This window comes from Charadrius vociferus, unplaced genomic scaffold, assembly GCF_000708025.1.
Source record: "Charadrius vociferus isolate BGI_N301 unplaced genomic scaffold, ASM70802v2 scaffold163, whole genome shotgun sequence".
Classification (NCBI taxonomy): domain Eukaryota; kingdom Metazoa; phylum Chordata; class Aves; order Charadriiformes; family Charadriidae; genus Charadrius; species Charadrius vociferus.
This window is the reverse complement of record NW_009648332.1, coordinates 14,860,510-14,877,910: the sequence shown is the minus strand read 5'-3', so window position 1 is coordinate 14,877,910 and position 17,401 is coordinate 14,860,510. Positions and strand designations below refer to the sequence as shown.

General features: G+C 36.0%; 1 protein-coding gene across 1 annotated transcript in view; it reads right to left on the bottom strand.

The window, feature by feature from the left end:
• Positions 1-2,053: 2,053 nt before the first annotated feature.
• LOC104286171 (uncharacterized protein KIAA1107-like) overlaps positions 2,054-17,401 on the bottom strand; it is a 25,974-nt gene continuing 10,626 nt past the window's right edge. Inside the window, exons 8-16 of the mRNA XM_009884738.1 lie at positions 15,046-15,228; positions 14,098-14,235; positions 12,855-12,984; positions 10,252-10,313; positions 8,514-9,150; positions 8,069-8,156; positions 7,345-7,484; positions 3,876-6,224; positions 2,054-2,523 (exon numbers count right to left, since the gene is read on the bottom strand). Of these exons, the coding sequence (XP_009883040.1) occupies positions 2,054-2,523; positions 3,876-6,224; positions 7,345-7,484; positions 8,069-8,156; positions 8,514-9,150; positions 10,252-10,313; positions 12,855-12,984; positions 14,098-14,235; positions 15,046-15,228 (4,197 nt within the window). The remainder of the gene's footprint in view (positions 2,524-3,875; positions 6,225-7,344; positions 7,485-8,068; positions 8,157-8,513; positions 9,151-10,251; positions 10,314-12,854; positions 12,985-14,097; positions 14,236-15,045; positions 15,229-17,401) is intronic.

The window sequence follows — 17,401 nt, the reverse complement described above, 5'->3', positions numbered from 1 at the left end:
CAGTCTTTTACACAGAAATAGAGAAAATACCATTCCTCAACCTTCTGGAAGAGCTTCTCTAGTTTCATCTTTTACTAGGGCCAATACTGTAGTTCTTTCATTTATCCAAAAGATTATCCACTGTTGATAACTTATTTTTTACCTTCAAGGTATTTTTTGATGATTTGCACTTCTAAAGGTTCTTCTCATTAACCCAAGATGAAGACTGGGGTAAATACAGCATATTACATTTAAAATATTTTGAATTATAATATCTCAGACTATTTATGCTCCTAAAAGCTAAAAGAGTAGGTGAAGGACTTTTATTATGAGACTGAACATCTTCCTTCCATGAGTTTTGAGTTTTCATTATGAAGAGAAAGGAAGACACTTCTCTTTTTTTTTTTTCTTCCTGCCTTGATATTAAAGAACTGTTTTGCCTTAGAGCTCTTTATTATGTCAAGTCCAAAGATAAGCCATAACTTCTTTAATCATATGCTGGGGCGACTTCATATTTCCACACAACTGAGAGTTTCTGACTATGAACAAAAAGAAATGAAGTTTCTAAAGAAAATTAAGGTGCACTGTTGGAATTGTGCAAAAACTTGCAAAACCGATCATGTTATCAGAGGTTACAGCTAGCTTAAGTTGTGCACTTATCTTAAATAGTTTTAACAAAGAAAATGTTAGTAGCCTTATACTGCCACATGGCACCCACTTCTGAAGGCACTTCTGTTAATGACTAAGAGGAGTATGTTTAGATTTTAAGCTGTGTGAAAGACAAGCCCTACTATTTCCATACTGCTGATATCTTAGAGGGTCTAACCTTAGCAGGGAAAACACCCTGTATGTTTCAGGAGGAGTTCTGACTTGGTAAGAATTAGAAATAGCTTCTCACTCCCTCCCCTGTGAAATCAGAAAACACAATAAACAGTCCCATCCACACCCAAATGAATAACCAAAAGCAGCAGAATGAGCAGTACTGAGAAGTATATCCTATTTCACTCTTAGGCAGAAGAATTGTTATGCTGATGTTTAGTATCGTTATAAAAGCTACACTAGAGGTATTAATGAAGATGCAAGAATCCTGTTACCCCTCCAAAAATGTATCATCTATGAGAACAAACAAAACCAAATTCCTGAGAATCTTGCTATGCCTCAGAAGGGTGCAAGTGTAATGAATTGAAGCTTGAAGGCAATTCTAGTCAATGTCAGACTTCTGATGTAACACTGACCATGACTTCAGACTGAGATATACATCTGGAGATATCAGACATACTTTTTTTTAGAACAGGAGCAGCATTCTACCAACTCCTCTGAATTCATGCACAATGCCATTAAAAATTTTTACTTAAATATGTGCATTTCCAAGAAAGAAACAGTGCTCTTCCTATAGCACAGACCCTCCAAAGTCTTATATTTAAAGGAAAGAGAATTTTAAAAATTTATTGGAAACTTCTAAGCAAAACAAACCAAAAATACAAAAATCAAATCTGGAAGAAACAGATGAAACAAGCCACTCATATTGGAAAGGCCCAAGGCAGATTCATATTGAAACGTTTTCTTTGAACATAAGTGTATCTTTCTGTCATTTAAAGCAGTGTTGGCACACATCACCTTTCGACACAACCATTCTGAATCTTTATTGTTGCAAAATGAAGTCACCATATAGAGAGGGGGAAAAAAAGGAGGGGAATAGCTCTACTAATTGTGCAGTCATTTTTAAATCCTTGCTCATGAGAATATTAAAATGTCAGAAAGGAAAATGAAAGGGAGGGTGGAAACCAAGATTTGTCTTTCATGTCATCTAATTTTTTCTAACAATTCTAGAAAATACATGCTCAAAGTTCATTTTTAGAAAAAGACATACATTTAAGTCTTGAAAAGTTATTGTACTTGTGATTAAATCTAGATTATAAATTAACGTATTTACCTCATTATATCAGAAAGATTGCCTCAGTATCAAGAATTGCTTGTTCTTGACTGATGCAGTATTTCATTACTGTATGGAAACAACTCATCAAAAATAGATTTGGGGAATGGGTTGGAGGTCAGCTGCAAACATTTGATCACCTTAATGATGGGTTTCCAGTTCAAGAATTGTCCATTCCCCTTGAGGGGACGAACAGTCTTCAGATGAAAAGCTTGCCACTGTAATGCTTGCTGAAGAATCGTCAAGTGGAGACATTAGTTCAGTCCACCTACTGAATGTGTCAACTTGTGATGTACCCTGAGGATTTGAACCATCTCGTGCCAGAAACAGTGTCTGATTGATAAGACATTGTGCTAAGTTAAGGTCTTCAGGAACAGAGTTTTTGAAACCTATATTTGAGTCCTGCTCAGATAACAATTGCCTGAGAAGAGTCCAGTCCTGTTCTGCAAACTGCTGATCTTCAAAATCCACATCTAGAACTGCTGTTTCTGAATCCATCCTCTGCTCAATTGCTTCTCCAACATCCATCTCATATATTGGAGAAAGGGTTTTTGAAGGCCGATGCTCATATATGCAGGTTTGTGCCATTGTGTCATAATCATCTATGTCTCCTGAAATAATTCACAATACTGTACAATGTAAAAATTGCAGATGATCCTCCCCTCAGGGCTGTGTAGAGCAAAATTTAACTCATTCAGGAAGGACAATCCAACCAGGTTAAAAAAGGGGGGATGGAGGGTTATACAAAATTGACAAAATTTGAGGCATTTATTTCCTATATAAAAAACAAAGTATGATTTATAAATTAAGTTAAAGCAGCAATCACCACTGGTAATTAACAATAACCTCCATAATTAAGTTTCTGATACAGAAAATGACAATGTAAATATACACTTAATGCACATGAAATTTCTCATTTACTACATATATTAAATTTAGACCAGGAGGTGCATGGAGGGAATAAATAGAGAATGATTACTGAATGGTGACTTAAGCTATGTCAGCTTACAAGAGAATTAAAAACAAAATTGTTTATCCACAGGCTCATTTCTATACTGCACATGCAAGGGCAGCTGCAGGCAAGGGCAAGCAAACTTAAAAAAAAAGAGGTACAGACTTTTAATGTCTTCCTGTTCTGTGGTCTGGCTGAACATAGATCATGATCAGCATTTCATTACTCTGAATACACAATAGTTGTAATCAACACTATTGTATATTTTTGATGGGATAAACAGACTGAATTATTGGCATAAAGAAGACAAAACACAAAACTAGACAAGTATTCATCTAGCTACATGAAACAAGTTAGAACTTTTCTGTATATAAGCATTAGTTTTAAGTATAATCTCTCTTTTAGGAAATAAGCTTTTACTGGTAAAATTTAGAATTTTAGACATCTCATAAGCTCTAAATCAGAGTTCAAGCCTGCTCCCACTGATGTATATGGCAAATATTCAGTTATATTCAGTGGGAGAAGGATCCAAATTTGTGTATAATATATAAATAAATAAATTACAACAATAATGCATATAGCTGTTCAGGTAAACAGTTCAGTGCGCTTTAGTTAAGGTTATTACTGTAGTTATTGCACATCCCATTCAGACATACTACATGTTGTCAAGCAGACAAAACAAATACTGAGATTCCATCAAAAGCTGATGCTGTCAATGTTAGATTGGATCAACAATAACTGAAGTACAGACAACTGCATCCAATCTTTCTTTTTAGCATTACATAAAATCTCTTTTCTTGTAGTCAAGTTTCTCATTGAACAGCAGGGTATTGACGGATATTTCAAACAGACAAGCATTCTCTACCCAAGTGAAATACTTAAAAATATTTAAATTTAATGTAGTTTCAGCCAAAATTACTTCAGTTCAGGATTCAATCCCAGACAAATTGCCAAAGCTTTCCCTATTAATTTGTTTTTGAACGACTGAATGTTTCTATTTCTGTACATTACCTGGAAGTAAATCAGTATTAGCGCATTCAGTAGTTGCTGGTTGACTGTCTCTCACTTGATCTTCCTGAGTCAGTATCTGAGTCTTACTGGCTTCTACAGGTTTTGCAGAGCTGCTCTTTTGCACATCAGAATTAGTTTCTCTCTGATGAAGATCCAAATGACATGGCCTTTCTTGAGATTTTGCATCATTGTCTAAGTATTTATTGCACTGGTGAAATTCACTAGCCACATCATTCTTCACGTTTGCTATTTGTTTTTCTCCCAGACAGGGACTAGCTGCTGAATAGACTTCCTGTGGGCAGTTTTGCTCAGTCGTTGAAGCACCTCGATTGTCCTTCCCCAGGATGTCAGCGTCATGAAGATGTAGGAGAGAACTTTCACTTTTATCTGATCTATTGTCCCTATCCTTATGCTGTTTGCAATCCAGGAATCCATCTTCAATTTCCAGTGAATATCTTGAATAAAAAGTATTTCCATGGTGCTCTTGAGAAACACTGTCAAATACTTCTGAAGGAGTAAGAGAATCTATCGAATGCTGACGTGACGTATGAGTTTCCACTCTATCATCAGATCCCAATTCTTCGCATTCATCTACTGAAAGCAAAACAGATCGTTTGAAATGCTTAGTTTTAGAAAACTCTTGACTTGCAGTATCATTTTCTGTTGCATCTTCAAAAGCTAAATTATCAATTCCTTGGAACTTTTGAGTAGGAACATTTGATGAAGGAAAGTTTTCTGCAACATTCTCTGCTTCAGATTTGTCATCTTCCGTTTCATCAGCAGAAGAAGAAACTTGGTCTGCTTCCTGAGTAAACTGTGCATTGCCAAAAGTAGAACTTTTGCTTTCTCTAGTATTGGTCCTTACACTTTCTTGATGGGACCAAATTTCAGGTCTCTTTCTTGGTATTTCATCATCACTGGTTGAATTAACACGGAAGAGATCAGAACCCTCTTTTTTCATTTTCACTTCTATTCTTAGGCTGCTGTCATAAATTTTTAATTCCTCAGGTGTGCTTGTGTCACTGCTGCTTCTTCCAAGAAAGTCGTGGCACAGCATAGTGCTGCATTTAGAAATCCCTCTTTCATTGGATCCTTCATCATCCTGAGAGCCTCCAGCATCATAATCTTCTGATCTTGGTTTTATATCATCAGAGGATGTGGTTGCACTGCCAGTATCTGATTCGGGACTCTCTTTTGGATCTAGAGCACCAGTACTCCAGTGGTCCACAAAGGGAATTTCTGCATTTTCATGGTTTTCTGGCATTTCTGTAGGATCTATAGATTCTGTGTAACTGGGTGAACATTTTTCTGTTATTTGTTCTGTGGAACATTCTGAAACATCATCTAAATCTGCTGTAACTGATCTGTATTCAGTCAAGGCTGATGTATCACACAGCTCATCAGCTGTAAGAAATCCCTCCATATGAATCTGAGGAGATGATGTCTCATCCTCTTTATTGGTTATCGTTCTGGAAAAGCCTGGTAAAGCATTTTCACCGTAGTCAAGACCTCTTTCAGAGTTTAATTTATCACTTTGTTCAGTACAGACTTTTGTTGCTTTTGAATGTTTCACCAGTTCTCCTGAAGCCTTTTGATTGGATTCCTTGGAAAAGTCTGAGTATCCATCACTGGAAGACTGTGCATGACAGTGAAATTCAGCTGTATTGTCATCTTTCTCTGTACCTTCAATCTGTTTAATTCCAGTCTGATCTCCACAAATCTGTCTTGCTTCCATATCATTTTGCAGTGAAACGTGCAGTTTAGAAAGAGTTTCTTCTGTAATTGGTGGAGAAGTTTCGGATTGTATTTTGCATTCCACATTTTCAGAACGCTCTGGTAATTTTTGTTTATTGGGTTGACAGGACACCAGCAGTTTATCTTCGCTGCTACTTTCCATCACAGATTTTAGAGATTCACTTTGCTTTGCAGAATAGCATTCATTATTATCATGAAGCTGACCTGCCACAGCATCAGTCAACGTTTTTTCAAGTTTCTGTCCTGAACTTCTGTGCTCAGAAGAGTGCACATTCTTCTGGACAACAGGAGATTCACTCCTTGAATGTTTTTGGGCAGAGGACTGAGATTTTAACACAGGTTGCCCAGCTGTTTTCGGTTTTGGGTCTTTATTATTCACAATTTCAGCATTTTTTGATGGAGCCAGAGTTTTAGGCGTTATTTTTGCAGTGGTTTTTGCTACAGGTGTTTGTGACTGCTTAACACTCTTCTTCTTGGCTGAAGAATGTTTTTCTGAGGCTGTTGTCTGAACCAGATGTTGTAACACATTTTTTTCTTCGTTATGTTTTGGAGACATTCCTGATTTCAGTGAGTTTGGCGATTCCCCCTGAGGTCCTAACAAACAGCAAAACAAAAACTATAAAGATTGTATCTACCGGTCAAAGTATAGTCACCAAATTTATGTTAGTGTTTATTTACGTTGAGAAGCAAGTTACTCAACTTTTTATGTAACCAAAGGATTTAAGGCTTGTTAAAGAATTGAGAATTGAGATCTTAAACAAATACTAGACAAAAATACCACCTTGCATTTACATGCCATCTTTAGAACTAAAGCACTTTATGGATTGTACATAAAGGGATTACTTCAACCTGTAACTGAAGTGGTCATCCCTGGAGCAGAAAGCAGCAGCTATCTAATAGCGCATAGAAGCACTGCACAGCAGCTTAACACAGGAAGTGATGAGTACTGTATTCAATTTATATTGTAGAGGAAATGAAAGTAGGCAGAAAATAATTACATTAGTTATAATGCGATTAGAATACCAGAATTAATATCCCTGATCAGTCAGAAAATACTGCAGGATCTTAAATGACCACAAATTGACAGGACCTGTGTTTTCTGTATCATAATGCATTTAAGATAATACAACTTGAATATTTCCACCCCCCCCTAGCAAGTGCCAAATCTAAATGGGATTAAAAACAGCTCCATCCTTAACACTTTGTATCTTTATAAAGTAGGGTTTCCTCTCTGTGGTCTACAGCGTTATTTCCCACACTTGATACAAATAGCTGTTGAAATCAGATATTCCTTTGTGGGGTAGATCAGCATCAGCAATGCTACCCCTAGGGAGGGGTCACCAAAAAAGGGAGGTGTAAACTTAACAGTTCATAAAGAAGTCTGCAGTCCAGATCTTTGATGTATATTATAAATGCTTGACCTACAGAATTTCTGTTGAACTCAGCCATGGTTCCAAGTGCAGAAGTGCAGGGGATCAGCAAATAAAAGATTCTGCAAAGCACATTAAACAAGCAGAAGAAAACAGCAATTGGAAGTGAAGACCATCTTTTAAATATTTTGAAGCTGACACACATTCATTTACATTTTAAAGTTTAGGATCACAACCAAAAGCGAAATATGGAAAATAAACAGAATTGTTCAGAAGATTTTGCCAAATGATTGTGCAAAAAAAAAAAAAAAGGCAGACTGTTTCATTGCTGTATGAAACTTTACCTTGGTTCTTGGGAGAATTGGTAGGTGTGTTTTGAGCCTTTTGCTGTGCTGCAGAATTGCTACTCACATTCCCTTTTTTCTTTAGAACAGCTTGTACATTTTGCTCATTACACCCTTTTCCAGCTGATTTTTTTGTCAGGCTGCAAATAAATTATTTCATCCATTATTTCCAAGCCTAAGATATAGCAATGTTTAATTATATTTAGACAAGCAATATAGGTGTTTTAATATGCATACATATATAAACATAGAAAAGGCAACCTAAAAGGTATACTTTTTGAAAATAAAACCTATGTGTGCATTTTATATATATATATCTATATATATCTATCTACACACACATATATAAATGACCTATTTCACAATTTCATAGTGCTTCAGCTGTCCAGTTTCATCTAAGCTATCCCAGAAACGGTAAGTTTACAACACCTTGTGTAGTCACTAACTGTTCCAGTGTGCAGAATTCTGAATGACCTATAACAATTTAAAAATGATTAGCATGAAATAATCCAACACAAAAGCCCAAACTGATTTTATCTTTATGATGTTTCCCAACAGCTAACTCAAATTGTTTTGCTAGCAACATGCAATAGACAACCATTCTCAGATTAAAAGGAACATGTTGACTTAACAGTAAGTTTAATAGTTCACCTGAAACTTTTTTCACAAACATAGACACACAGATACCTATATCTGTAAAGCAGCGTATTGATTTGTAACATACCTGCTTGTTGTGATATTAGCCTCAAGCTCAGTCTTCTTTTTTTTGTTGGTGACTCCATCTGATGTCTTCGCAGATGGCTTTGTTTTCACTATTGTAAAGTAAATTCAGAATTAACTACAGAGGAAAACACATTGTAGAGAAGTACTGAAAAAATTCTAATATATGAAGATCAGCTATTGAAAACAGCACAGATGCTAAACGTTTAAAACTTACTATTTTATACGGCTATCAGTTAATTGTAAAATAAAGTCAGTTAATAGAGGAGAAATTTAATATCCTTATCTCCAGTTAATAGTCATTTACAGGGGAAGAAGGTGACTTTAATCAACCCATAGTAGATTATTTTAAAGCTTCCCAGGCTGGTTTTCAGTGTACGACCAGCCTGGGACAAACCAGAAGGGGACTTTTAAAATAAATAAAACCAAACCAAAACAAAAGAAGTTACCAGTCTCTTTTTTCCCTTCCTCTACCAATTTATCCTCTTTGGGTTCCTCTGTCTGTTCACTGGCAGTCTGGATATCTGTGCTGGAATTTGCTGACTTGCTGGAAGTTCCTGCCACAGTCACTAAGGAGGGAGATTCCTTCCCTGTGTTTTTTTTCAATGGTTTTGTTTTGATCTGCACATTTGAGGTTACTGTCAGCACTTTAGGTCTGGCACCTGCAATTTTTCCTTCATGGTTTTTTAGTCCTTTGCCACTTCCTGAATTTTTTTGTCCACTTGCAGATGATGTCTTTTCAATATCTTGCTTGGTAAGCATGCTTTCAGCCTTCACATTTCCATTATTTTCTATTTTTGTCTTTATAACAGCTCTAGCCTTTGGTGAAGCAGCTTTTTCCCCAGGTTTTGAATCCTTAGTAATCTTGGAAACTAGTTTTTTGCCATCTTTCCCCTTCACATCCTCATGCTTTGAAGCCTTATTAGCAGTGTTTCTATTGGTGCTTGATGTATGTCCAGATGCTCCTAATCCATCAGATTTCATTTTATCCCGATTAGTGGAAGAATCTCCCCAGCAATCTTTCTTGCCGTGTTCTGTCCAGGAAGTATTCCTTATACCAACAGATTCAGTAATAGATTTGTTTAGCTAGAAAGAAAAAGCATCAGGGAAGGAAAAACAACCAGAAGACATTTAAAATATCAAACTATCCATTATCTTTCATTTCTGAAACACAGCTACTTTTTTAGTAGTACATGAATCTAAAGCAACAAGATTCAGCATAGAAATAATTAAAAAATAATAATTGTATTTTAGCTCAGATTGGTGGCTTTCAAAGATATACAAGTACCAGAAATAACTGCAGTGTTTAGTAAATCTCATGTGAAATACTGCTCTATATAGAGGACATAAGTAGAGTTTCTATATAAGTAAAGTTTCACTTTTACTTTGGACAAATTACTCTGTAATATTTTTTTATATTATTAGAGTCTGCTGAAGTAAGAAAACTTTTTTTTGAGTTATATGTGCATATTTTCCAAAGAGGAATAAAGACTATGAATTATTACAGACATAAACTCAAAAATTTATTTGTAATACACGTGATGTTTTTAACCATTACCAACAGTGTATCCGCCAGATAAGTGACAATATTCATACTCTCTCTCAAGTAAAGATATATACTGAAACATGGAGAATTAAGTGCATGAAATGGAATCTTTGTGATACCAGTGTCATTGCAATGTATCCAAGACTGTCAAATCATGTGAAACCCATCCTGTTTTTCTACCAAATAGTAACGCAGTTTTGAGTGTGAGTCTCAATAGAAGAGTTGAGGGCACTAAAAAAATATTTTTTCAGGGCAGGGAGCATAACAGACTCAGTGCTGTGATGGCTTGTGATAATAGCAGAGATTAATTAGCTCAGTAGCAAACCATTTGCTCTGGGAAACAGATCAGTTTCATTACATAGCAACAGGGGAATGTGAGATTCTGAACACAAATTCCCGTCCTTTATTTGAGCTTATCTCTTTGAAAATGTAGCAGAGCATAGCCTGAGTCCTAAGATGTTTCCAGTAATGGACATTACTGATTCTGCAGAAATAACAGTTAACCAAAAAAGCACAAATTTATCAAAAGCAAGTTGCATTTAATAATATTGACAAAATAATATTGAATTTAAAACACACCATGAAAATACTTTTGTTTGTGAGCTTCTCAGTAATTTTAATGTTTGGATATAAATGTTTACCTGAGAACTAGTGAACACAGGTTTTTTGCCAAGTCTTCGGTCATCACCCTTGTCAAAGGCAGCTGGAAAAGGAACAAGTAGTTTCTTTACTATTTAGCAGGAAAGAAGCGAGACAGAAAACAATCCAGACTACTCAATTATCATCATCTGAAAACAGAAAGCAGTTCTTTGGGTTCTGTAATTATTCTAGGAAGGCTAATTTTGGTGACATGGTAAATGTTAAGTGGAAATACATGGTTTTATGTTCAGAACAAAAAATGTGGTATCTGTAATGAGGTCACATGGCCATAATAAGTAAGTTGTTTAACTCTTCTGTTTCCCCATTTCCATAGTAAGACACACTTTTGTTTATCCAATCTTAGCTCACTTAAAGCTTGCAATGCACTGAGACCTTTGAAAGTGTACACAATTTACAAACAAGAGAGACCTTAAAATTTAGAGTACTAATGACTTGAAAGTGATGTACTGTAATTTATAGAATATTTATTTATAGAAAAGATTGATTACATTAAAGTAAATTATATTAGTTTTCAAAAGCGGTAAAGTTAAAATATCTAAATGTACACAGTAAGATCATAGTGCCTCTAGACAGCATGCAGAGTAATGTCATGAGTTATCCCTGTGATTGTCATGTGGAATTTTTTTTTTTTTTTTTTTACTGGTCTACTCTGAGGGAAGCATTTTCCAATAAAGCCTTTAAATCAATTGTGCTTGTAGAATACAAAAAGTACATTTATAGACACTGTACAGATCCAGAATCAATAAGGTTTCATTTTTGTTTCCATTAATGTTTCAGCTGAAAAAAGGTTTTGCAAAAAATGTATTAAAAAAATTCAAGCATTCAGTGCCTCATGTTCTGACATACTATTTATACATACAAAAAATGTATCTGTATAACACAAACAAAAATTCTGCTGAATTCTTATTGAAGATACTGAAAATAATTTTTATATAGGTCTGTAAAAATCACACAAAAGGTATGCTGAAAATGGCACCCTAGGGATCTAATCCTTTTTCTAGCAATGACTCTGCACATCAATACATACCAATATATTAAGACAAAATCCACATAAAATTACGCCTAAGAAAACACAATATATGTTGTGAATTAAAAAAACCCCACAATATCATCTGTCTTCTTTTGGCATATTTCCTCCTCTATTATAGCCTTCTGATTCTGTACAGGTTAAATGTCTATAAGATAAACCACCACCAGAAATCATTAAGATGAAAGTTGTTTTGAGTTATCCTAGATATATTTCACCTGAAGATTAAAATTTGTCTACCAGTATTGCGTGATCGCTTTGCTTGTCATTAAAAACAGATAATTTATGCAAACGTTTCAGCCTATCTGTTTACATATAAAATGTATGCTAGCTCTGAGTTACAATTTAATCTAAAAGAAAACAAAACAATTTCTGGCAAGATGGAGTTTGGACAACTAAGGCACACCTTGGTCTCAAATATTTTTTTCTGTTGAAAGCACTAGTGCAAAGCAGCCTAAACATTATTTACAATAAGGACATGATGATCCTAAAAATAAAACACCCCAAACCAAAAAACCCCCACCCTTGTTTCTAAAGCCAGCTCCTCAGCTTCTGAAGGATTTTATAATTCAGAAAGAAAACATAAGCCTGTTTAATACAGTAGCAGTGAGATGTTATTTGACTACATCCCTAAATCATGCTTGGAAAGACTGGCACTGCATCTTTCTCTCGGCATGTAATTGTAGAATAAAATTTTATCTATCTATAGGCGTAAACAGTTTTATAACTGTCATATCCTAGCTGCTAATGTCTTTAACAAAAAGGACACCAAAATGTTTATTTCTCCTTTGAATCAAAAGTGATTCGATTTTAGAGGAGCCTTCAACACATTCTTTTCTTTTATAACACTGTACTGTCAAAGCTAATATTCAACCACAGCCCGAACTCCACCATCAGTTCCGCAGCCTCAGTGTACTTCAAAACAAAGAAACGTTCAGAACAAAAACTCCTTTTTGTTGGAAGTGCTGCCCGTTAAAATTTTGAGAGAGCACTATGCAGCTCCTTAGGGGCTCTGCAGTAGCATACACAATATCACAATACCAATCAACTGTGAAGCCAAGCTATCTGCATTTACTCACAGTGCACGAGATAAACATTATGCAAGAGACAAGCAATATTTATACATTATGTAGAAAACCATAAAGGACAGAAACTGAATTCATAGAACGGATAATCTGCTCTGTGCAAATTTAATTCATCCACTGTGCTTATCTCCTTAAAAATGAGACAGATAAGGTTTTTAATCCTACTGCAGTATTTTCAGTAATTTAGACCAGCTGTAAATAAGAACAGAATCAATCTACATGGTTTTGGTTCCTATTATATACACTCCTAAAAAGAAAAGCAGAGGAGACTTTTCACAGAAAATGACTTACTGATTTCCACGTTTGAAACTGGCTAGGCGTGCTATTCTGCTTCTATTCTAAAATACCACTTCAGAAACCTAGAGAATCACAAATCTTGCTTTAATTTGTATCTGGCTCCACAATACCACCTACGTTTTATCTACCAAACCGATTGCTAAAAAATTCTAATGCCGTCTGATGCCAGACATACCTGCTTGTATTTTCTGTTGATGGTCTGGCCTCATCAGCTTCCAGCCTTCTGTGTGACGAACAGCATAAAAAGACTGAACCAGGAAGACCCAGAGCTTATCACGCAGAGCCTGGATCTTGCACGTAAAACCCTGTGTTCAAGTAACAAATCAGCAGCTGGCGAGGGGCATATTGTCATAGCAACCAGTCATTATTCCTTTCAGAATCTACTTACTCCCTAAGCTAGATCAATGATGTCATCACTTATATTTTATAATGGCCTGGTAGATGGAGATGCTGTTTTTGAAGAATTATTGCCCACCACAGTAATTTTTACAATACTTTAAAACCAAGTCACTGCAAGGCATACTACAGCACTAGAAAACACCACATTGCTCTTTTTTTCTTTCCTTTTCTTTTTTTTTTTTTTTTTTTTTTTTTTAAATGAACCCCATAATAGCTCTTTACTGTCAGCTGTGTCACAATAAGGTCAAATACTCTAGGGAAAAATAATGTATCTGATTAAATTTTCATTGCTTTTACCAAGAAGATCTACAATAGCACCAGATTGCAGTAATTCATTTTGCATTTATTTTTCATTCTTTGCTTTTAGCATCATTCTGGATTTTAAGCAGTATGTCATATTATTCATGAATTATCCCCAACATTACAGTCAACCACAGCTTAAATATCATTATTTAGATTGTGCGAATATACACGGTGTCTTACACACATGGAGACTGACACCTCCCCCCAGTCCAAAAAACACACACTAGATTAAGGGGCAGTCCTTGCTTCAGAGGACAGTCTTAAACAAAAGCAAATGTAGCTGTGACTTTTACCAAAAGGGGGAAAATATACATACAGAGAAAAAGAATAGACTGTCTTCACCTGTAAGTTTAAGGTACTGCAACGATTTGATAATTTTTTTTCTCATCACAAATTTAAAGTGATAGCAAAGAACAACAGAGCAGTGGTGGCCATGGGACTTATGTTCTCAGTAATACACCATATTTTTTTATTGCCATAGACAGGGTTTCTTCTTTAAAAGAAAGAAGTCTTAATATCCAGTAAACAACTGCCAACATTTTCTGCGCTTCCAACAGGACCGTGGATTTCTGCAGATGCTTTTCTGTGTGACCCCAACTGCAGGACTGAGCCACCTGAGCTTAAACCACATCATCTGATTTGAACATGAAGCAACGTTTGCATGAACCAACACCAGAACAGTTTCTCCTACAAACACTGCACATTGAAAAACCTACCATCTCCTTCACATTTGTGGAGTCCAACAATGTATCCACAGCTACAAGAAGCAAGCAGCTATTTTCGTTATTAATACTTTTTTCAATTGCATTAAAAATTAGTTCTAGAAGGTCAGGTTTGCTGCTCATTGCCTGTGCCTGAGGAAACAACAAAAGGCAGCCATTTAAAACAAAACCGTGTACTTCATATGCAAAAGCATTACTGAGCAGAGAGGATCTGCTGTCACGCTGCACAGGAGGTATTCCAAAGCTGAGCATCTTCCTTTGTATCCATTCCATAACCCCACCCCTCCCCAGGCCTCCACCAAATCATCCTTGGGGCCTCTCGCTAACACAGATTTTAGGAACAAGCACACTGTGATGAATTTACAGCCACATGCAACTCTAGATTGAAAGAAAAAATGCTTTAACATCTCCCTATTTATTTTTTTAATCCTCTATACATATTAAAAAAATCTTTCGTGGGAGAAGTGAACCAGCTAGATGACTGGGTATGTTCTCAGCAGGACCTGAAGCATTGCCACGTTCCTGCAACTCGCAACAACGCTCAGCAGAAGTTTGATTATGAGTATTAGCAGTGTACTCATTCTTCTAAGCACATGCTGTTGTTCTAGGGGTTTGAAAGCTTTTTCAAAGCTTATGTATATACTTACCTCTTTGCAACACAGAAACTGTCCTGCTAATTCATTGGAACTTTTGCTTAACTAAGGCATGTAACCTGAACTCAGTATCAACCCTCCGTATCAAAGTATTTATATGCTTTAAAGCAACACTGTTGTTTTAACAACAACAAAGAACTTAGCACTGACTCTTTTTTTTTTTTTAATTTTCCATAAATTGTACTTTAAAGCAAAATTTGAAGCTATTTTGATTATTTAGCAGCCTGAACTATCCTCAGTGTGATATAATTAAATTTGGAAACATACAATAACTTGAGGGCACTTTTACCTGCAACAAAATAGAGAAGCCTTCACTTTGTACTACATGTAGGAAGTTTGCCACAATAAATGTTACACATTCTTCTTGTAGCCTAGATGCCAAGGCCACAGCTGGCTCCGTCCATTTCACTTGGGGAAGACTATTGATCAGCCGGTCACTCTCCATCAAAAGGAAAGCAGCATTCTTGTGGTTCTTAAAATAAAAACAGAAATTAGCCTGTTGCCAAGTAATCACCTAAAGAATTGCTGCTCGTAAAATAGCTTCTATTCAGTTACTGAACACTTAACACAAGGATCCAGTCATGTATTAATTTCCCTTCTCTAAATAAATTTGGATTTTGACCACTATACCTACCTTCAAAACTAAAGCCGAAAAGGAATAATCTACTGCTGCTGTTTTGCCTGCTGAAGTTAGGAAGTAAAGTTTTCAGCAGGTTTTGGTGTATTTTTTAACTGTGTGTCATTACACACTGCAGTCCTGAACAAAATAATGCCAACTTTAACTGGAGAACCTGAATAGAGAAAACCCTTTTAGGTCCCTGAAAGATGTAATAAATTCTTGAATAAAATGGGTAAGTGAAAATTTTAGGTGAGTGTGGATGGCTTAGCATTCAGCATACATAGATGCCCAAACACTTTCATAGGTATGAACCCTTTTGCTTTATTTAAAGGAGTCAGACATCAAATATTTGTCTTCCCAGATGGAGTTTTAACTGAACTTACCCTCTTTGTTGTCTAATGTTTCTCTAAAAAACATAACTGTTATGTTTATAGTTACACTTAAAACAAGCAAAAGTATTTCCTAATATTTATTCCCCTGTTCTGTGCCTTTAGTTCTTTTGTGCATTCCATCAGCACAGTACCTGAGGGCAACCTGTGTGGCTAACACATCACTTAAAAAGAACTTGCAATTTATTGTCATCCACATTAGAATGGATTGAAAGCTCTACTCTACATGACCTAGCAGGTCACTAATAAATTATGCAGTAAGCTCAGTAACGCTGGAGAAAGCAACAATTCAGACAGGTATTTGACACAGAAAACGCTACTGTAAATTCTGATTATAATAATGTTTGTCCCATGCAAAGTAGAAAGCAGGGAGGATTTTCTTCATGTATATTGTAGTTAAAACATAAAATCTGGCCAGCCATTGTTAAACTATATTTTTTTGTTATTTTACTTATCTGAGGGCAAAACCAGTTTGCCTCTACGCATATAAGGTAAATTAAGGATTAAGTATATAGTTATGGTTTGATCTTGCTCCCACTGGACTCAATTACAAGCGTTTTGAATTGTCCAGAATTCAGCCCCTGCTCACAAGGCAATAAGCATTTACTCCCATTAGACACTTCCAGTGAAATACAGAATTCCTTCATTGTCTTCTAACTAAATCAGCACTCTATAGAATGGCTCTAGCTGAATTTTACTTCTTGTTATATTTTTTTCCTAACCATTCTATAGGGGAGTCCACTTTACTTATCTAAAAAAAATGGTAATTTTCTTGCGTGTAGTTGAGACACCAGGGATAGGTACCTGAACAGTGTTTTAAACTGCACTCCCTTTTTAATGTTTCTGTGTTCACCATTGTGGCTTCCCAAAGATTTTCTGACCGGCAATCTCCTTTTCTTTGCACCTTTTTGTCCTCTAAAGGGCTGCCCCACATTAACTAGGTTTTATATTTCCAAGATTGGTAAATTAAAGGATCATTACAGTCACAGTATTTAACTGGGTGTAACTGTTAAAAAGTTTTACAGCAGAGAACTGTAGCAGCAAAGAGGATCATAAAACATAAAGCAGCCCCTTCAAAATTCATGTCAGACCTCCTCTTCTTCCTCCCTTAAGCAGCCTTAAGTATTTTTGCAGGTTGTAAAAAACTCCACAAGTTTTTGGATTGGGTGTCTTAAGAGCTCAGAGTTAAATGAACACTTACCAGAACTGTTCTGTGGGCAGAGGAGGCTTATGCTTTAATTTTAAATTTTGCAATTCAAAAAGCTTTCTAGGCTTCAGTCCATAAAATATCAGTGAATCTTGCAAAGACTCACCAACACGAATTTTAAATCAGTAAAATGGGAACCAAAACACACTTTAGGCCAGACTGCAAAAATCTTCCAGAGAAGCTGAGTACACAGCTGGAGCTGTACTAGTACCACAGTGCCACGACTGTTCTGCCAATGCTGGTAGCTTAAACATTGCTCAGGTATTTCAACACAAACTGTAACCACAGCATCTTGATAGATCATAGTAGGCACAGAAGGGAAGGAAGGTCTGAAGTGGCTTAGGTTTACCTGGAAGCTGTTCTGATAGTGTTGCACAAGGGTGCCTGGAGGGGAGCCTAGAACTGTGTCTACATACACTCTTGCCTACAC